This window comes from Odocoileus virginianus, chromosome 1 (genome assembly GCF_023699985.2).
Source record: "Odocoileus virginianus isolate 20LAN1187 ecotype Illinois chromosome 1, Ovbor_1.2, whole genome shotgun sequence".
Classification (NCBI taxonomy): Eukaryota; Metazoa; Chordata; class Mammalia; order Artiodactyla; family Cervidae; genus Odocoileus; species Odocoileus virginianus.
Genome location: NC_069674.1, coordinates 67,150,401 through 67,168,117, shown reverse-complemented (window position 1 = coordinate 67,168,117; position 17,717 = coordinate 67,150,401). Strand labels below are relative to the sequence as shown.

General features: G+C 39.6%; 1 protein-coding gene across 1 annotated transcript in view; it reads left to right on the top strand.

The window, feature by feature from the left end:
• The window catches only part of PRKAR2B (protein kinase cAMP-dependent type II regulatory subunit beta), a 103,670-nt gene that overhangs the window by 58,522 nt on the left and 27,431 nt on the right, over positions 1-17,717 (top strand). The window contains exons 3-4 of the mRNA XM_070469162.1: positions 9,775-9,827; positions 17,440-17,523. Of these exons, the coding sequence (XP_070325263.1) occupies positions 9,775-9,827; positions 17,440-17,523 (137 nt within the window). The remainder of the gene's footprint in view (positions 1-9,774; positions 9,828-17,439; positions 17,524-17,717) is intronic.

Genomic DNA, 17,717 nt, shown 5'->3' with positions numbered 1-17,717 from the left:
TGGGAACATAGGGGAGGAAAATTTCTCCAGTGCCCTCTTTGGGTCTCTAGCTGGGCTTAAGAATTAAACTGATACAAGATTATCCCAAGAAAAGCATATAAATTTTTATTGAATTTTGACATATACATAGGAGCCTTTGGGACTGCCCAGTTGGCGCAAGTGGTAAAGAACCCACCTGTCAATGCAGGAGACATAAGAGACATGGGTTTGATCCCTGGGTCGGGAAGATCCCTGGAGGAGCCTGGCAACCCACTCTAATATTCCTGCCTGGAGAATCCCATGAACAGAGAAGCCTGGTGGGCGTCCAGGAGGTCTCAAAGAGTTGGACATGACTGAAGCAGCTTAGCCGCAGTAGGAGCCTTTACAAGAAAATGAAGACCCAAAGAAGTGACCAGAACAGGAGACTTTAATATCTTTTAGACAAAGAAACAATACATTTGTGAAGAGCTGACATGACAGAGGAATTTGAGCTGTGGGCAGTAAATGGTGAAGGAGTAACAAGGTTTGTTTATACAGCCTTCTCTGCCCAGCTAGTAAGAATGTTTCTTTTTCTCCTGGTATAGGCAGAAGAAGGTACCTTTCACATGAGAGGTTATCTCTTCTTCCTGGGAAGAAGGGCTGGGGAGAGGGGTGAAGGTCAGAGTGACTTTCCTGCTTTTGACATTTTCACAAACTCCTTCAGTCTTAAATGGTATGTCAAGGTGCCATGTTTTGAGGTCCTGTGTTGTGGGGTGCCATGTCTTGAGCCCCATCAGTAGCCAGTGAGCAATTTGCCACTGTCTTGGAGACTGGTAACGTTCTAAATGGAGGCAGTTCTGTGGACCTTCAGGCTTCTGTGAAGCCCACAGGGATTTCTCACCGTAGTGAGATAGACATGTGGGGTAAACAAGATGTAAACTTCTGTTTTTTAAATCGTGATGATTTGAGGATGCTTGTTACTGTAGCATAAGCCAGTCTACCCTGACAGATGAAATTTCCCTAGGTCTAAGGGTCAAAAAAGAGATAACTAGAATAACTATTCATGTCTTCAGCTGTTTTTGTTAACATTTACTACGTGCCATTCATTCTTCCAAGTGGTAGAAATATAGCAGTGAACAAAATCTTCTCTTTTCTCAAGAAACTCCTTCCCATTCTTCGTTATTAGTTTAAGGAGTCCTTTTTCTGCAAAGCCTTATTCTCTGAGCAGCAGGTCACCTCTTTCTCTTCCTCGCTCCTGTGCACTTTGTACACACCTTCATTGTGGCATTGATGGTATCGTGGTTATTCTGTCTTGCTTTCTAGGCTGTGATCGCCTAGAGAACAAGCAGTTTATACATGGTACACAGTTATATGTAGTATTTACCAACAAGGAAACAAGGGCTTACTCATAGCGTAGGCAGTGGTACTCAATGCTTTTAATGATTGTAATGGAAAAAGACTCCAAGGCAAAATGACCCACAGGAAGTCTGAACTTACTCACTTAAAAAATTGGTTTTGAAATGTGGGAGGTGATGCAGAGAGAACGATGCAAAGTATCTGTATTATCACTCTATGTTATATTGTGTAATTTGCTACATCTATGTACTTATATTACTTTTTAAATATTTACTGAAATACAGTTGATCTGTAATATTGTGATACTTTCAGGTATATAGCAAAGTGACTCAGTTTTATATAGATAGATAAATATATATACATACATGTATATATAATACAATATAATATACAATATAATTATATATAATATACATAATTATATAATTATATTATGCTTATATATAATATATAATGTCTTATATAATGATAATGTACATTATATATATTATATATACTTTATATATTATATATAATAATATATTGTAATATATATAATGATAGTATATATTAACATATAATATTATATATAATATTACATATAATATTATATATAATATTATATGGGCTTCCCTGGTAGCTCAGATGGTAAAGCATCTGCCTACAATGTGGGAGACCTGGGTTCAATCCCTGGGTTGGGAAGATCTCCTGGAGAAAGAAATGGCAACCCACTCCAGTATTCTTGCTTGGAAAATCCCATGGACTGAGGATCCTGGTAGGCTACAGTTCATGGGGTCGCAAAGAGTCGGGCACGACTGAGCGACTTCACATCACTTCGCTTCACTTTATATATAATATTATATATATTATATAATATATAAGGGTATATTATATAGGGTATAATATATATATATTATATATATGTTATATATATGTTATATATATATATATATGGGTATATATTGTATAATATATAAGGGAGAGTATATATTATATAATATATAAGGGTATATTATATAGGGCATATAATATAAGGGTGTGTGTGTGTGTGTGTGTGTATATACCCTTAATATAATTATACTATTATATAATATATAACATATGATATATATCTTAGTTCAGTTCAGTCACTCAGTTGTGTCTGACTCTTTGCATATATCATATATATATTATATTTCTATATATTATATATTAAATATATAATATAATTATATGTAATATAATACAACATAATAATATATAATGTATATATAATACACATATAATATAGACATACATGTATATATAATAAAAAATTTATCTGTATATATAGCTGAGTCACTTTGCTATTTATCTGAAAATGTCACAATATTACACATCAACTGTGTTTCAGTAAATATTTAAAAAATAATATAAATGTGTGTGTGTGTGTGTGTGTGTGTGTGTTAGTCGCTCAGTCGTGCCCAACTCTTTGCGACCCCATGGACTGCAGCCCACCAGGCTCCTCTGTCCATGAGATTTTCCAGGCAAGGATACTGGAGTGGGTTGCCATTTCCTCCTCCAGGGAATCTTCCCAACCCAGGGATCGAACCAGGGTCCCCTGCACTGCAAGCAGATTCTTTACCAACTGAGCTACAATATAAATACGTAGATGTAGCAAATTACATAGTATAATATAGAGCGATAATACAGATACTTTGCATCCTTCTCTCTGCATCACCTCCCACATTTCAAAACCTATTTGTTTAAGTGAATAAGCTCAGACTTCCTGTGGGTCATTTTGCTTGAATGTGATTTGGGATCAAAATGTGAACTTCTGTTTTTGGACATAGTATCCAAATGTCTTTGCTTTGTGAGTTACCTGTTAAGATGGTCACTGATGTGTCACAGTGGATAGGTACCAGATTGCCTGGGAACAAATGTGAGTGAAGAGAGGGAGAGGGGTGTCTGTGGCTTGCCATTGTGCCTCTTCCTTTTACTCAGTTATAACTAGCATACTCCTATACCGGTGTGTCTCAAGTCTTGTTTTTATTATTGCTTCTGCCCCCAAGTTTTTTTTAGTCTTTTCCCCCCTAACTGTCCCCTCCATGAGATTTTAGTATAACAGATATACTGTATATCTGGTTAAGTATTGTATGAATATCTATTCTTTATATGGAAAAAAGGGGGCTTCCCTGGTGGCTCAGTGGTAAAGAATCCACCCGTCAATGCAGGAGACCCAGGTTTGATCCCTGGGGTTGGGAAGATCCCCTAGAGAAGGAGATGGCAACCCACTCCAGTATTCTTGCCTGGGAGATCCCACAGACAGAGGAGCCTGGCGGGCTACAGTCCATGGGGTCACAAAAGAGAAGGACACTGCTGAGCAACTAAACAACAATTGTATGTATATCTATGGTTTATATGGAAGAAAAGTAAAGTAAAAGTAAAGTTTCTTTTTTTTTTGTCCCTTCCCCCAACTAATCTTGTTTGAAAATGCATGCCTTAAACTAGTATTTGTAAAAGGTACATTTTTTTCCCTTTGTAGGAGCTCATTTCCACTTCAGTAAGCTAAGTTTAACCACATTGCATCAGAACTCAGTTGTCTAATACACCTGTGCTTTTATAATAGCTTTATTTTAAGCTGATTATCATTTAAATAAGTATGCTGAAATCTTAGTGCATTGAGAACATTGGGGAAGTAAATTTTACATATTTTGCAGGAGTCCATTTTTTCCTAGGTTTTAGACCTCTGCAGCACGCAGTCTTTCTCTGCAGGCCACATTTGCTTTTGATTCCTTCAGCAAATATTTATTGAGACTGTACTGTGTGCAAAGCTCCACGCCAGGTGCTGAGGCCCAGTGGCTCATGGAGCTGAGCCTGCTTCCTTTATTTGTTGGCTTTTTCAGAACTCACAGGGTAAACTTGTCCAGGGCACAGTTGTTTTGACTGTACTGATTTTTATACATTCCCAACAAAGTATAGCGGGCACTTGGTGAAAACCCCTGGGAGTTGGTGTAATCCCTTGTGCAGTATAAAAAGAAAAAGATACTTGGTCCTGGCGCCTGGCACAGAGCTGCTAAAACCCTGGGGATCTCCTGATTTCTTTGGTGTGCTCGCCAGTTTCTTGGCCAAGGGGCTTCTGGATAGCTTCAGAATGGGGGCTGGTCCCAGAAAGACCAAACTAGGATTGGAAGCTTGGAACTCAGTCTAGCCTCGGAGTAGGGAGAAGGGACTGAAGATGGAGGTTAATCACCAAAGGTCACTGGTTTAATCCATGCCCACTAGTTTAACCAAAGGCCACTGGTTTGTGCCCATGTAACAAAACTGCCATAGAAACCCCTAAATGAGCAGCTGCAGAGAGCTTGCAGACTGGGGAGCACAGCGCGAAGCTGGGAGGGTGGCATCCAGGGAGGGCATGGGGACTGCGCCCCTCCCAGCGTGTCTCAGCCTGTACTTCTCATCCATTTGGCTATGCTTGAGTTGTATTCTTTATAATAAACCAGTAACAGAAAGGCAAGTACTTCCCAAGTTCTGTGAGTCATTCTACTGAATTATCAAACTAGAGGAGGGTGTTGTGGGAACCCTCAGTTTATAGCCGGCTGGTCAGAAGTACTGCTGCTGCTGCCAAGTCACTTCAGTCGTGTCCGACTCTGTGCGACCCCATAGATGTCAGCCCACCAGGCTCCTCCGTCTCTCGGATTCTCCAGGCAAGAACACTGGAGTGGGTTGCCATTTCCTTCTCCAATGCGTGAAAGTGAAAAGTGAAAGTGAAGTCGCTCAGTCATGTCCGACTCTTCGCGACCCCATGGACCGCGGCCTACCAGGCTCCTCCATCCATGGGATTTTCCAGGCAAGAGTATTGGATTGGGGTGCCATTGCCTTCTCCAGGTCAGAAGTACAGTAGTCTGGGAATTGGGATTAATGCCTAAAGTGGGGGCAGTCTTGTGGGACTACTGCTTCAACTCTTGGGATATAATGCTAACTTTGGGTAGGTAGTGTCAGAATTGAAGTGAGTTTTTGGACACCCTATTGGAAATGATGTTGGAAAAGACAGCGTGCTTTTAAATGTAGGAAAAAGAAACCTTTGGCCTTTGTCTGTCACACTATGTGTGTGTGTGTGTGTGTAGTGCATGAAATGATTGAGGGCCAAGTCCCACAAGTTGTGTCTGACTCTTCTGCAACCCCCGGGACTGTAACCCGCCTGGCTCCTCTGTCCATGGGATTTCCCAGCAAGAATACTGGAATGGGTTGCCATTTCCTTCTCCAGGGGTTCTTCCCAACCCAGGGATTGAACCTGCGTCTCCTGCATTGCAGGTGGATTCTTTACCACTAAGCCACTGGCCAGTACTAGGGACATATAGAAATGAACATAGTTTCCGAAGGGCTACAGTTCTGCCTGGGCTTACCTGTTTGGTAAAGTGTAGAAGGTGAGGGTAATGGAATCTGTCCACACTCCGGGGACAGGACAAAGCAGTGGGGTGTCCTGAGTTGGCCCTGTCTAAGCCAGAGGTCAATGTTTGACTCTTGATCTCACTTTATTTTTTTGGCTTAAACCACAGAAATGTATTTTCTCACAGTTCTGGAGGGTAGGAAGCTAAGAGCAACGTGTCAGCATATTTAGTTTCTCATAAGGCTTTTCTCCTTGGTTTGCAGAAGACCACCTTCTCACCGTGCTGTCTCATGGCCCTTCCTCCACGAGTGTGCATCCTTGGTGTGTCTTTGTGTCCAGAGCTCCTCTTATTATAAAGACACCAGTCAGATTGGCTTAGGGCCCAACCTAATTGTTTGATTTTAAGTTAATCACCCCTTTAAAGACTCTACCTCCAATACTGTCACATTTTGAGGCATTAGGGGTTAGGGCTTCAATATGTAAAATTTGGAGAGACAAAATTCAGCTTGTAAAAACCAGATTGTAAATATTTTAGGCTTGTAGGCCATAAAGTCTCTGTTGGAACTCACAACTCTGCCATTGATCTGATTTTTCAGCTCGGGCTGACAAGAAGGGATGGCTTGGAAAGGAGGATGTAGGGGAAATTCCAATCAGAGGAGACTGTGTCAGTGAAAGTAAGGAGGTGTGAGGGCCCCATGGCAGTATAGGAGGTGCAGTAGATGAGTTTTAGTATAGTGAAACTAGTGCACTTCAATGCCAAGGGCTAAACCTTGTAATATTGGAACAATAAATGATTCAACAGAATGAATAGTCCAGAAAGAAATAAACAAATATGTGATAAGGTAGGTTTCACAAATCAGAAGGGTGTTAAGTAATAATACTGAAGCAAGTGATAAATTATTTAGAAAGAGAATAGATTCTTGCTCGTGATGATTTTTAGTCAGCATTTAGGTGCTTGAAACTTATAAATTAGAGGATTAAGGTTTCCTTCTGTGAATTAAAACTGAAGATCAACACTAATGGTCAAGGTGCTATATATAACAGGTTACCTTGAAGAACATAATATCTTACAATATCACCTCACTGAACATATAGACACCATTAGAATGGTTGACTTTGTGGTCCCTACACTCTCAAGAGCCTCAACTTTGGTTTAATGTTCTGCTCTTGTTCTCTTAAAATTTCTTAATTTATGAAAATGGGCCTGTATTTTCACTGTGCACTGAGCCCTGCGAGTTATATATCAGTCCTGCCTGTGAGATTGGTCAGACAGGGAAAAAAAAAAATGACAGAGCCAAGCTTTAGAGGTAGATACTCTCCTGCTTCTAGGAAAGTTGCGGCAACACAATTCTAGAGTCTGGGTCACGTTCCCAGGACTGTGTGTATTGCATGTGTGTGCCTTGGGCTGTCCCAGACTGATGCATTAAGTAGTTTATTTGACAGACTCTCTCCTCCTCCCATCTCCTTCCCAAAAAGGAAGCTTTTAATTGTGATTTGGCTTCTGTGGTCTTCCTGCAGGGAGAGAGCTGGCTGGTTATGGTGACTCTGTAATAATTCCGGAAGTTAGTTACTAAGCTGGCATCCTGGTGATATTCATCAGTGAGGTTCTTTAATGGGAGCCTGTCCCTGGGAGAAGGCCCCCTTCTGTTATATTTCTGAGGCAGAAGGCTGAGGTCCAGGCATTGTGTTGGTGAATTCACCAAAGCCAGCAAAGGCAGAACAGTGGTTAAGAACAAGCAAGACCTTTCCATAAAAAGGAATGAAGTTCCAGGACCTGCTACAATAAATTAATAATGTAATATACCAAAAACATTGAGTGTACACTTTACATGGGTGAATTGTATGGCATGTGAATTATATCTCAATAAAGCTGCTTTTTAAAACATTAAAAAAGAAGAAGAAGAACAGGGTGTTTGGAGTGAGCCAGACAGCCCTGGGATCAAGTCCTGTGGTTGGTACCACATTGTGTGATCTTGGCCAAGATATATTACTATGCCCTGTTCTTTCATCTCCCAAGTGGTGATACGACACCTAGGGTTGTTGTGAGACTGAAGGAGAAAATATACACCTGGTCAAGACTTCTCAACCTCAGCACTGTTGACATTTTGGATCAGATCACTCTTTGTTGGAAGGAGGGAGGAGAGAGAGCTGTCCTGTGCATGATGGGGTGTCTCCTAGCTTCCCACAGCAGCTTCCTCTTGACCCCTTACAGATGTAACAGCCAAAGTATCTCCAGATGTTACTTAAATGTCATACTGGGGGACAGAATAGGCCCTGGTTAAGAATCACTCACTGGCTAAGGTGTGTAGAACAATGCCTGTAAAAAGAAAGCTACTGGCAGGTTTCATAATAATATTTACAATCCTTGGACTAAAGATGACAGTACTTCTGAGGCCCCTGAAAAGACCTTTGTCCACCTTTCACCTGTCCTCTGCTCTTTAAATTTCTATGTCCATGCCAGAATCAAGTCCACATGGATTAAAGTGTATGTGCTAAGTCGCTTCAGTTGTGTCTGGCTCCTTGTGACCCTATGGACTGTAACCTGCTAGGCTCCTCTGTCCATGGGATTCTCCAGGCAAGAATACTGGAGTGAGTTCCTATGCCCTCCTCCAGGGGATCTTCCCGACTCAGGGATTAAACACGTGACTCAGTATCTCCAGCATTGACAGGTGGGTTTTTTACCAGTAGCACCACCTACCTGGATTAAAGGATAAATGTAAAAAGGTCTCCCTTTACAAACTGAAAGAAGAGAAGTTACAGATCTGTAAATTTGCAAATAAAAAAGATTTGCAAATACCAAACTCAGAAGCAGTGGTACTTCCGTGATGTTTAACATCGAGTTTAAATCATATTGGGGAATTTTTTTCTCTGTCATTACACTAAAAACAAAAAACATGAGTAATTGGTTAAAAAAAAAAGACCTAGTAATTATAGTTAAAAAGCAAACTGGAGGGGATTTCCTGCCGTCCAGTAGTTAGGACACCATGCTTTCACTGCCTTGGTCTGACTTTAATCCATAGTCTGGGAACTAAGATCCTGCAAGCACATAGCATGGCCAAAGAAAAAAAGCAAATTGGATAAAATGATTATAAGAGATATGTCAAACTTGTATTGAGAAACCAGTGTAAATCGAAAATACAGAAGTAAATGTCTCAGGCATAGGGACAAAAGAGGATATACAGTCGTCTTACAAACATTTGAAAATTGTTCAAATTCAATAATACTTAAAAGTTTAAATCTTTTTTTCATTTAAATTGGCAGTAATATCTAACTCTGTGGTACCATTTAGGGCAGTCTCCTCACACATTCCTTATAGAACACTGGATGGGTATAATCCCCCTGAGAAGAAATGTCATGATAAATATGCCTTAAAAGTTATCATACCTTTTAGCCCCCAAAATAACATTTGGGAATAATTCTACAACATAATCTGAAATGTAGACAAGTATTTGTGCATGAGGATATTTACTACAAGGTTGTTTCAATAGAAGCCAGTTTTGTGTCAAGCATTAGGGGAATAGTAAATTGGAGCTTATGATAAATAATTGGCAGTCTTTAAAAAATATTTATAAAATGTTTCCAATCGCATGCAGAATTCTTACAGTGTTAAATGAAAAAGCAAGTTTTAAAATTTTGAATGCAGTATCAACTCAGCTCAGAATAAAGACTGGAAAGGAATATGCAAAATATTAATAGTATTTATTCCTGGAAGATTGAATTATGGATAATTTATGCAAGTTACTCATAATTGCATGATTAAATTGACCATTTCAAAGCAGACTTAGATTTTGTGTGTGCCTGTTCTTTCCAGTAATTTTTTATCTTAACCATTTCTCTAGCTTGGAAATGAAGGTGAAAGAGGTTAGCTATGTATCTCTGAGTAAAAGAAAGAAAAGAAGTTATCAGTGCCTAAAAGGGCAGCTTTATAGTAAATTCCTTATAAACTGCAGTAGCAAACTGGCTTTGCAGGGTAGACTACTTGCCCTGGATGAAGTGAATTCATGCTTTTTTACACCACAGCATTCTTTTTGTTCATTAATTTTTAAAGATATATTTATTTAAAAAAAGACATATTTATTGTAGCATGTTTCTTGGTGAAAGAATCTTTAAAATTTCCATGTTTATCTTGACAGTATGTGCAGAAGCTTATAATCCTGATGAAGAGGAAGATGATGCTGAATCCAGGGTATGTAACTTACTGAATGCATTAATTTTACATTATACTCTGGTCTTGGATAAGGAAAATAATAATAGAAAAGATGTTAACAGGCTTATAGATTAACAGAAAGCATAATGGAATTATTTTGACTGTTTCTTTTCATAGTCTTCTCTCTGATAGCTTACTGCTTCATGTTCTGTGTGGTTACTTTGATCCAAAGCATCTCTCTCTTTGGAGAGATAGACATAATAACTCACTGAAGTTGTGCTTTTATTTCTCTTGCAAAAATATAGCCTGTGATGAAAAATGTTTTTAGCTATCTTTCCCAAAGTGATAATGTTATTTTTCTTAGACAAGTAAGTATTTCTAGCAAAGAAAAATACTGGGAAAAGACTCCTGCTCCTACTAATTTATCACAACAGATGCTTACTCTGAAACAACAACAGACACAATAAAATTACATCTAAAGTGTCAGTACAGCAGTTATTATTTTTTAAAGTCTGTATCTGATTGTTTGCTCAGAAACTGATTTGGAGGGCCTAATGTTTTTGCAAGAATTTGTCTGGTTTGAAACACTTTTTAAGCTATGTCCTTTCGCTTTGTTCTCCTATTACTTATTTAGTAGAAAGTAAACTAAATAGGCAGTTACTGAGCCTGGGAATGGAAAGCAGTCATTTATTTATTTATTTTTGAGTACATTGCAAAAGTTTCGTTTTTTTCATTTGGTGTTAAAAAATGAAAAGAAAATCTATTTCTGTAGCTCTGAAAAATACTTCTATAAGGTTGAGTTTTATAGAAAAGCAGAATACTGGGTCCATAAGTCATTACATCATTAAGCTCCCTGAAATGTAAATAAAATTCAGTGATAGAAAGATCAGGAACCTTAAATGACACAGAAGATTTTTAAGGAAATCCCATTTCACAATTGTCCATGATGGGGACAGTACCAGACTTGCAGTATTCACTTCTGAGAACCAAAACTTACATATTTTTATGACATCCATAAATTCCAGTCTGAAAATTATCTTGCCTTAGGGTCGAGGTATCATCACTAATGTTTAATGTTCTATAACCACTGTAATGTGGTCCAAAAAACCCTCCCCTATCCTACACTTTATTTATATATTTCAACGAAAAAATAATAGGCTACTTTGAAGATAGCATTTTGTGTGTGTGTGTGTTTGTATGTACATGTGCTCAGTCATATCCGACTCTTTGCAACGCCATGGACTCTAGCCCTCCAGACTCCTCTTTCCGTGCAATTTTCCAGGCAAGAATGTTGAAGTGGGTTGCCATTTCCTACTCCCATCATTCTTTGTATCTGTGTATAAATGTATATGATAAAGCTTAGTAATTGAGATGTTTGATGAGCTGGTTTGACTTAGTAAAAATTTAAACTAAAAAGAACATTTAAAAATATAGTTTGAAAGCAATATATGGTATCTCATGGACTCGACAACTGTTAGCTACCATTTGGTCCATGCCATAGTAAAGTGGTTTGATTGGATCACTCCAGCTAATTGCTGACAGTCTTGTTGCGGGGGGCTATACCAGGTTAAGAGTCATTTGGCTGGGGGAAAGAAACCCCTAATCACATTGAGATTAAAAAACAAAAACATTGGGGAATTATTGGACATGTGCTTGGAGATCTTACAGAATTCCTGAAAGAGTTAAAGAAAACCCCAGGCTGTGGCTGGCAGGCAGGAGTCAACCCCTCTGGGGTCCTTTCACAGCACTGGTGTACATTCAGAGTATCAGTTGAAAGGGACTCAGCTACCACTAACTTTTATGTCTGTCTGAGTTCACAATCCAAGTTTCTTTGTGGGGAGTTTTCACAGACTTGACCTTGGGGTTGGGGGCCAGGCCAAGGAATACAGACTTAACTGTGGGGTCTCACTTATAAATGAGGGTATCCTGCAATCCATCCCACTCCTGGGCATATATCCAGAGAAAACTTTAATTCAAAAAGATGCATGTACCCTGGTGTTCATAGCAGCACCATTTATATAATAGCCAAGACTTGGAAACAACCTAAATGTCCATCAACAGATGAATGGAGAAAGATGTGGTAAATATATACAGTAGAATACTACTCAGACATAAAAAGAATGGAGTAATGCCATCTGTAGCAACATAGATAAACCTAGAAATTGTTATACTGGGTAAAGTAAGACAAAGACAGATATCATATGACATTACTTGTATGTGAAATCTTAAAAAATTGTATAAGCCAACTTATTTACAAAACAGAAATAGACTCATAGGCATAGAAAACAAATTTATGGCTACTGTAGTAGATAGTGGGAGTTGGGGGAGAGAGAAATTAGGTGTTTGGGATTAACATACACACACTACTATATATATATATGTATTTATAAAATAGGTAAAGAACAATGACCAACATGGCACAGTGAACTATATTCAGTATTTGTAATAACCTATAATGGAAAAAATCTGAAAAACATATATATATATATATAAAACAATTGCTTTATATCTGAAACTAACACAACTTTTTAAAATAATTTTTTATAATTTTTATAATATAATTTTTATAATTTTTTGAAAGGTATATAAATAGATAGATAAGGGCAGTTCCTGGTGAAGGAGGCATCTTTGTGGGTTGCACATTCAACCCAAGTTGTGCCTGTGACACCCTTCGACGTTACATTAGTGGATTTTTGGTTATTAATTAATGATTAATCCATATAATAAAGTGTCTTGGGGTTTTCATTAAGTTGACTCTTCTCTAAACATGTTGCTAAAAACTGTACAATTTTTTGTCTTACCAATAGACACTATAAGGCAGTTTGTACCATAGCCTTTAGAAATGATTGCTACAGATTTCAAAATTAATTGGCTTTAGAAAATGTCCATAAGGAAAACATACAGTGCATTTTGATAAATTCACTTTTCATCTGGACATTTTGTCTTATTTCAAAGACTGTGTTTATTTTTTGGATTTCCCTGGTGGGTCAATGGTAAGAAAAAAAAAAAAAAATCTGCCTGCCAAGCAGGAGACATAAGTTTGATCCCTGTGTCTGAGAGATCCCCTGAAGGAAGGAAATGGCAACCCACTCCAGTATTCTTACCTCGAGAATCCCATGGACAGAGGAGCCTGGCGGGCTACAGTCTGTAGGGTCATGAAGAGTCAGATACAACTTAGTGACTAAGAAACAACAACAACCTGTAATCTCAGAGTTGTGTAAATAGATATTTATTTTTTTTATAAAATAATATGTATTCAAAGAAAATTTGAGTACTTAAGATTGACTTTGGAAAATAACAAATTAGATTTTACTTGGAATACCTTTAATAAATGAAAATGTAAGGGTTATGTACATCTACCATGTAGAAACAGGCAGAGAAGAGCTAGTAAATTTAAGAGTGGAGTACTTCTTCGTTTTGTACTCCATGAAATGTTTTGGGAGTGCTTTCTGCGTATTTGGTCGAATGCTAAGTATACAGTGGTGAATGTGGTGGACAAGCCCTTGCCATCTTGGAGCTCAGAGTCTAATAACAGAAGCTAACAGAAAGCTAGCAAATTAGCAGTCACAAAATATGAACTGTTGAAAGGACAGTGTGATAGGGTATAGGGAATTAAAACCAAACCCCCCCAGATCAGCTAGGTCCCTAATGAAACAGAATAGTGGGAGAAGGGCTCCTTGAGTGAGACCACAGGATGAACGCGGAGAGAGTCTTGCCGTGCATTCATTTTGGGTTAAGCCAAGCCCATCAGAGTGGGAAGAGTTGGAGGCTGAGTGAGGGCTGGTGTGGCTGGAGCCGAGCGTCTGAGGCGAAGGCCGAGGAGGAGGTGCGGATGTGACGGCCTCTACCGAGGGCTTACTCTGCAGAATGGGGTGTTCTGATTTAAACTTCTAAAAGATTACTTTCAGCTCTGTGTGGAGAACATATTGGACAGATATGAAAACATCTTGTACAGATTTCCCTTGCTTAACAAAATAGAGGCACAGTGTTTTCTTTAAAGAAAACGTGTCAGTCAGTCTTACTGTTTCTTCTATTTTTTTTTAATTGAAAGGCAACACAGGTTTATAGCAGTAGTTGACAAACTTTTCCTGTAAAGTTTTTTTTCCTGGGAATTCTATTTTCAAATAATAAATACTTCATGCTTTGGGGCTATTCCATTTGTCACAGCTCTTCAGCTCTGCTGTTACAGCTTAGAAGCAGCCGTAGACGATACATAAATGAACACATGTGCCTGTGACCCGTGAAACTTTACTTGTGGACGTTTGAATTTCTTATAATTTTCATACGTTAGGAAACATTCTTTTGATTATCCTCCCACAGTCATTAAAAAAAATCATTCTCAGTGTAGGGATCATACAGAAAGAAATTTGACCTTCAGGCAATGGTGTGCTGACCTCGGCTGATAGTAAGAACTCTGTGGCTAGCCTGCCTGGGGTGAATCCCAGCACTACAACGTCTGAACTGTGTCACATGGAAGAAGTTGCCTGGGCAAGTTAATTTTCTTACATTTCTCCGTTTGAGAGGTCATGCAGTGTTTGTCTTTCTCTGACTTATTTCACTGAGCAGTCACCTGCTTCCTGGGGCCTGTTACTGTGATGTATGTGTGTGCGCGCTCAGTTGTACCCAATGGAATGTGACCCTGTGGACTATAGCCTGCCAGGCTCCTCTGTCCATGGAATTTTCCAGGCAAGAATACTGGAGTGGGTTGCCATTTCCTACCCCAGGGAATCTTCCCAACCCAGGTATTAAACCCATGTCTCTTGGGTCTCCTGCATTGGCAGGCAGATTCTTTACCACTGTGCCATGTACACTGCCTATTACTAGAATAAAACGAATTAATGTTTGTGAAGCCCTTAAAACAGTGCCTGGCACATGGTAAATGCCACATCAATATTTGTTTGAACAAAAAGATTTGTATCTTGAAATCAGAAATAAATAATGAAAAACAAAATTGCCCCTAGTAGAAATCACGCTTGGGCACATTGCAGAAGACCTTAATTGTCCAGATGCAGATCTCAGATGTCGGATCGCACCAAACCCAACAGAAGGAAATGAGTCTGTAGGAGGAGGAGAGCATCTGAACAGTTGGTAGACGGCAGAGAGGGCGGAGCTTCAAAGATTCACCTGATTTCTGACTGTTTGCTTTTCAGGATGCGGAGCAGGAATTTTAATGGCAGAGGTTGAGGGTGAGGGGCGACTGTGATAGATAAAAGACCCTGACGAGTGATGGCAGGCAGAAGGAAGAGAGGGGAAAAAAGAAAGGAGGGAGGAGAGCAGTACGCAGTAGCAGTGGTGGCAGGATGGAGAGACAGAATTTGGAACTGTGAACTCTTAAGAGAAGTAGCAGGAGAGAGAGAGAAGATGATGGGGTGTTGTGTGAGGTGTTCATACAAAGTGAATGGGTTGGGGGAGAAAGACTTAAATTGATGACGAAAGTAAATCAGGTGCAATATGGTGTTGAAAATGATTAAAGAAGACAGTTTAGGTGATATAAATTTTATTTAATGCTGCATGAAGCAGGCAGTCTCCATTCCCAAGCGTCCAGAGAACTGCAAAATGGGGTGGAGGTCAGGAAGCTTTTAGAGGATAAAGAATAAGGAACAAGGAAGAAAAAAACAGAAAGTGAATGAGGAACAAGGAAGTGAGCATAGAGCCCAGATTTGGCTTGGCCTTTGGGGATCGGCTGACTGGATATACTGTATTGCTGGCAAAGTGGAGCACCTCTAGAGACATGGGAGTGATCTAGGCTTTGCTTTGCTGATGTGGCACCCTGGGCAGGGGTGGCTCCATCTTGGGCTCAGGAAATTATTTTCAGCATCTGTGACATGGTATCCCCAACCTTTTCTCTCTGAGGAGAGAGCTTCTCAGTAGGCAAACATTTATGATCACTTTAGCTTGAAGTTCCAGATGGTTTTTGTGAAGTGAGAAATAACTTTTTGTTTTATTCTGTTTGATTGTGTTAAAATCATCCTTATTTGACGTAGGTAGATATGAATTTTGGTTGGCATGATTTAGTTCATATCCAAATTTTTTAAGTTTCTTAAATAGCAGTGAGTTGTTAGGCAGCAGGATCTGCTACCATAATAATAATCCACATGCCATAATAGAGTCTAGTTTGATGTGAATATTGGTTAGATAGGAAACACTAGTTTGCATGTCCCTTACCCTTTTAAAGAAAAATCTGCAACAGCTTCCTTCTCTCACTGGCTAATAGTATGTGAACAGTACACACATAAATAGTACACATGTGCTGTACCTTTCCTCAGTTCTTCTTGGGCCTCTGGCTTCTAGCCATCTGAGGTGGGTTTGAAATGCTGGTTTTAATTTCCCATTGTGAGTTCTGGTATAGTCATGGACACAAAGCTAAGCCCCAGCTGATCCTGGTTGTTCTGATGGTGGGGCCCCTGCTCATCATCATGTCCTCCGTCACTGTGTGTGTGACATTAGAGTAGGAAAAGGTGATGCATGGGTCTCCAGGAGACCCACTAGGTGTCTTCTGCTTTTAGGACCATGTCTTGCCTCGTTACCCCATTTTATAGTTATATGGTACCCATGTTCACAAAAGAATGGGCCTTTGGGTCCAAGTCAGTTGAGCCTTCTGGTGGTCAGAAGGGACTCTGAAGAGTCGGTCAGCTCACTTACAGAGGGCATCCTCTTGGCCTTCACCCTCCAGGCTGAAAGTTTGAGCATCTAGTGCAGTGGTCTTCTTTGAGCTCATTCTCAAATGAGCGCACCAGGAGATTTGGTTCATTTTCCCTCAGATCCATAGGCTCCTGCTGTGACAGTACATGGTTGCTTGCTCCCTGTGGAAAACCACTCCGTGTGGGCTCAGTTACATGTGTTATGCATAAAAATGTATTTAATATCTAATATACAGGTAAGAATTTACTCACATCTAGAGATTTTAACAAGTTTTGAAGGGGCTACATTCTGAAAGAGCATTAAGTTTAGTGGTAAAAAGTATGAAACAGTATTAAAGAATATTAAAAGAGTATTACATAGCGTAAGGGCTTCCCAGGTGGTGCTTGTGGCAAAGAATCTGCCTGCCAATGTGGGAGACATGAGATATAAGGGTTTGATCCCTGGGTCGGGAAGATCCCCTGGAGGAGGGCATGGCAATCCACTTCACTATTCTTGCCTGGAGAATCCTGTGAACACAGGAGCCTGGCAGACTATTAGTGGAAAAATTTCCTGGTAGTATTAAATAGTAGAATAGGGACTAAAAGATTTTGATGGGCTTCCAGGTGAGGTCACAGAGAGTCAGATACACCTGAGGGGACTTAGCACACAAACAGAATAAAGACAGTCTGTAGATTTTCAACATAACTGTTGTAACATTTAGTTCTTTTTTATGTTCCCGCTGGACCTTCAGAGTCTTTAGTGATTAGCCAGTCCAGACCTTTACAGAATGAACCTGCTAACCTGGGGGAAACACGTCTTTGAAAAACATTCAAGTGCTGTGTTGATTAAGGTCCACCACCTCCCTGAGACAAATTGTATTACTTTCCCCTATTAGCAGGCTGGTAGTTAATGTCTAGTCACCTAAAGTGAACCTCAGCCGTAACCATTCTTCCTTCTAATGACCTGCTAGGAAATTTTATCTGTTATGAATAAGGGGAATAGTCTAATTGTGGATTTGGTGTTCTTGTAGATTATACATCCCAAAACTGACGATCAAAGAAATCGATTGCAAGAGGCTTGCAAAGATATCCTGCTATTTAAGAACCTGGATCCGGTAAGATAAATCTCAATAACAGAGATGATTTTTTTCAGTGTCCACATGAAGAACTGTGCAGGGTCTTGGATTTCACCCTCTTGACAAGCTGACACCACCCAGGGCAATGGAAAGGCCCCACCATGGATGCCTGCGTGTGCATTGGGTTGTATCCTGGTTGCTGAGGGGTCCCTGCTGTCAGACCAAGTGTGAGT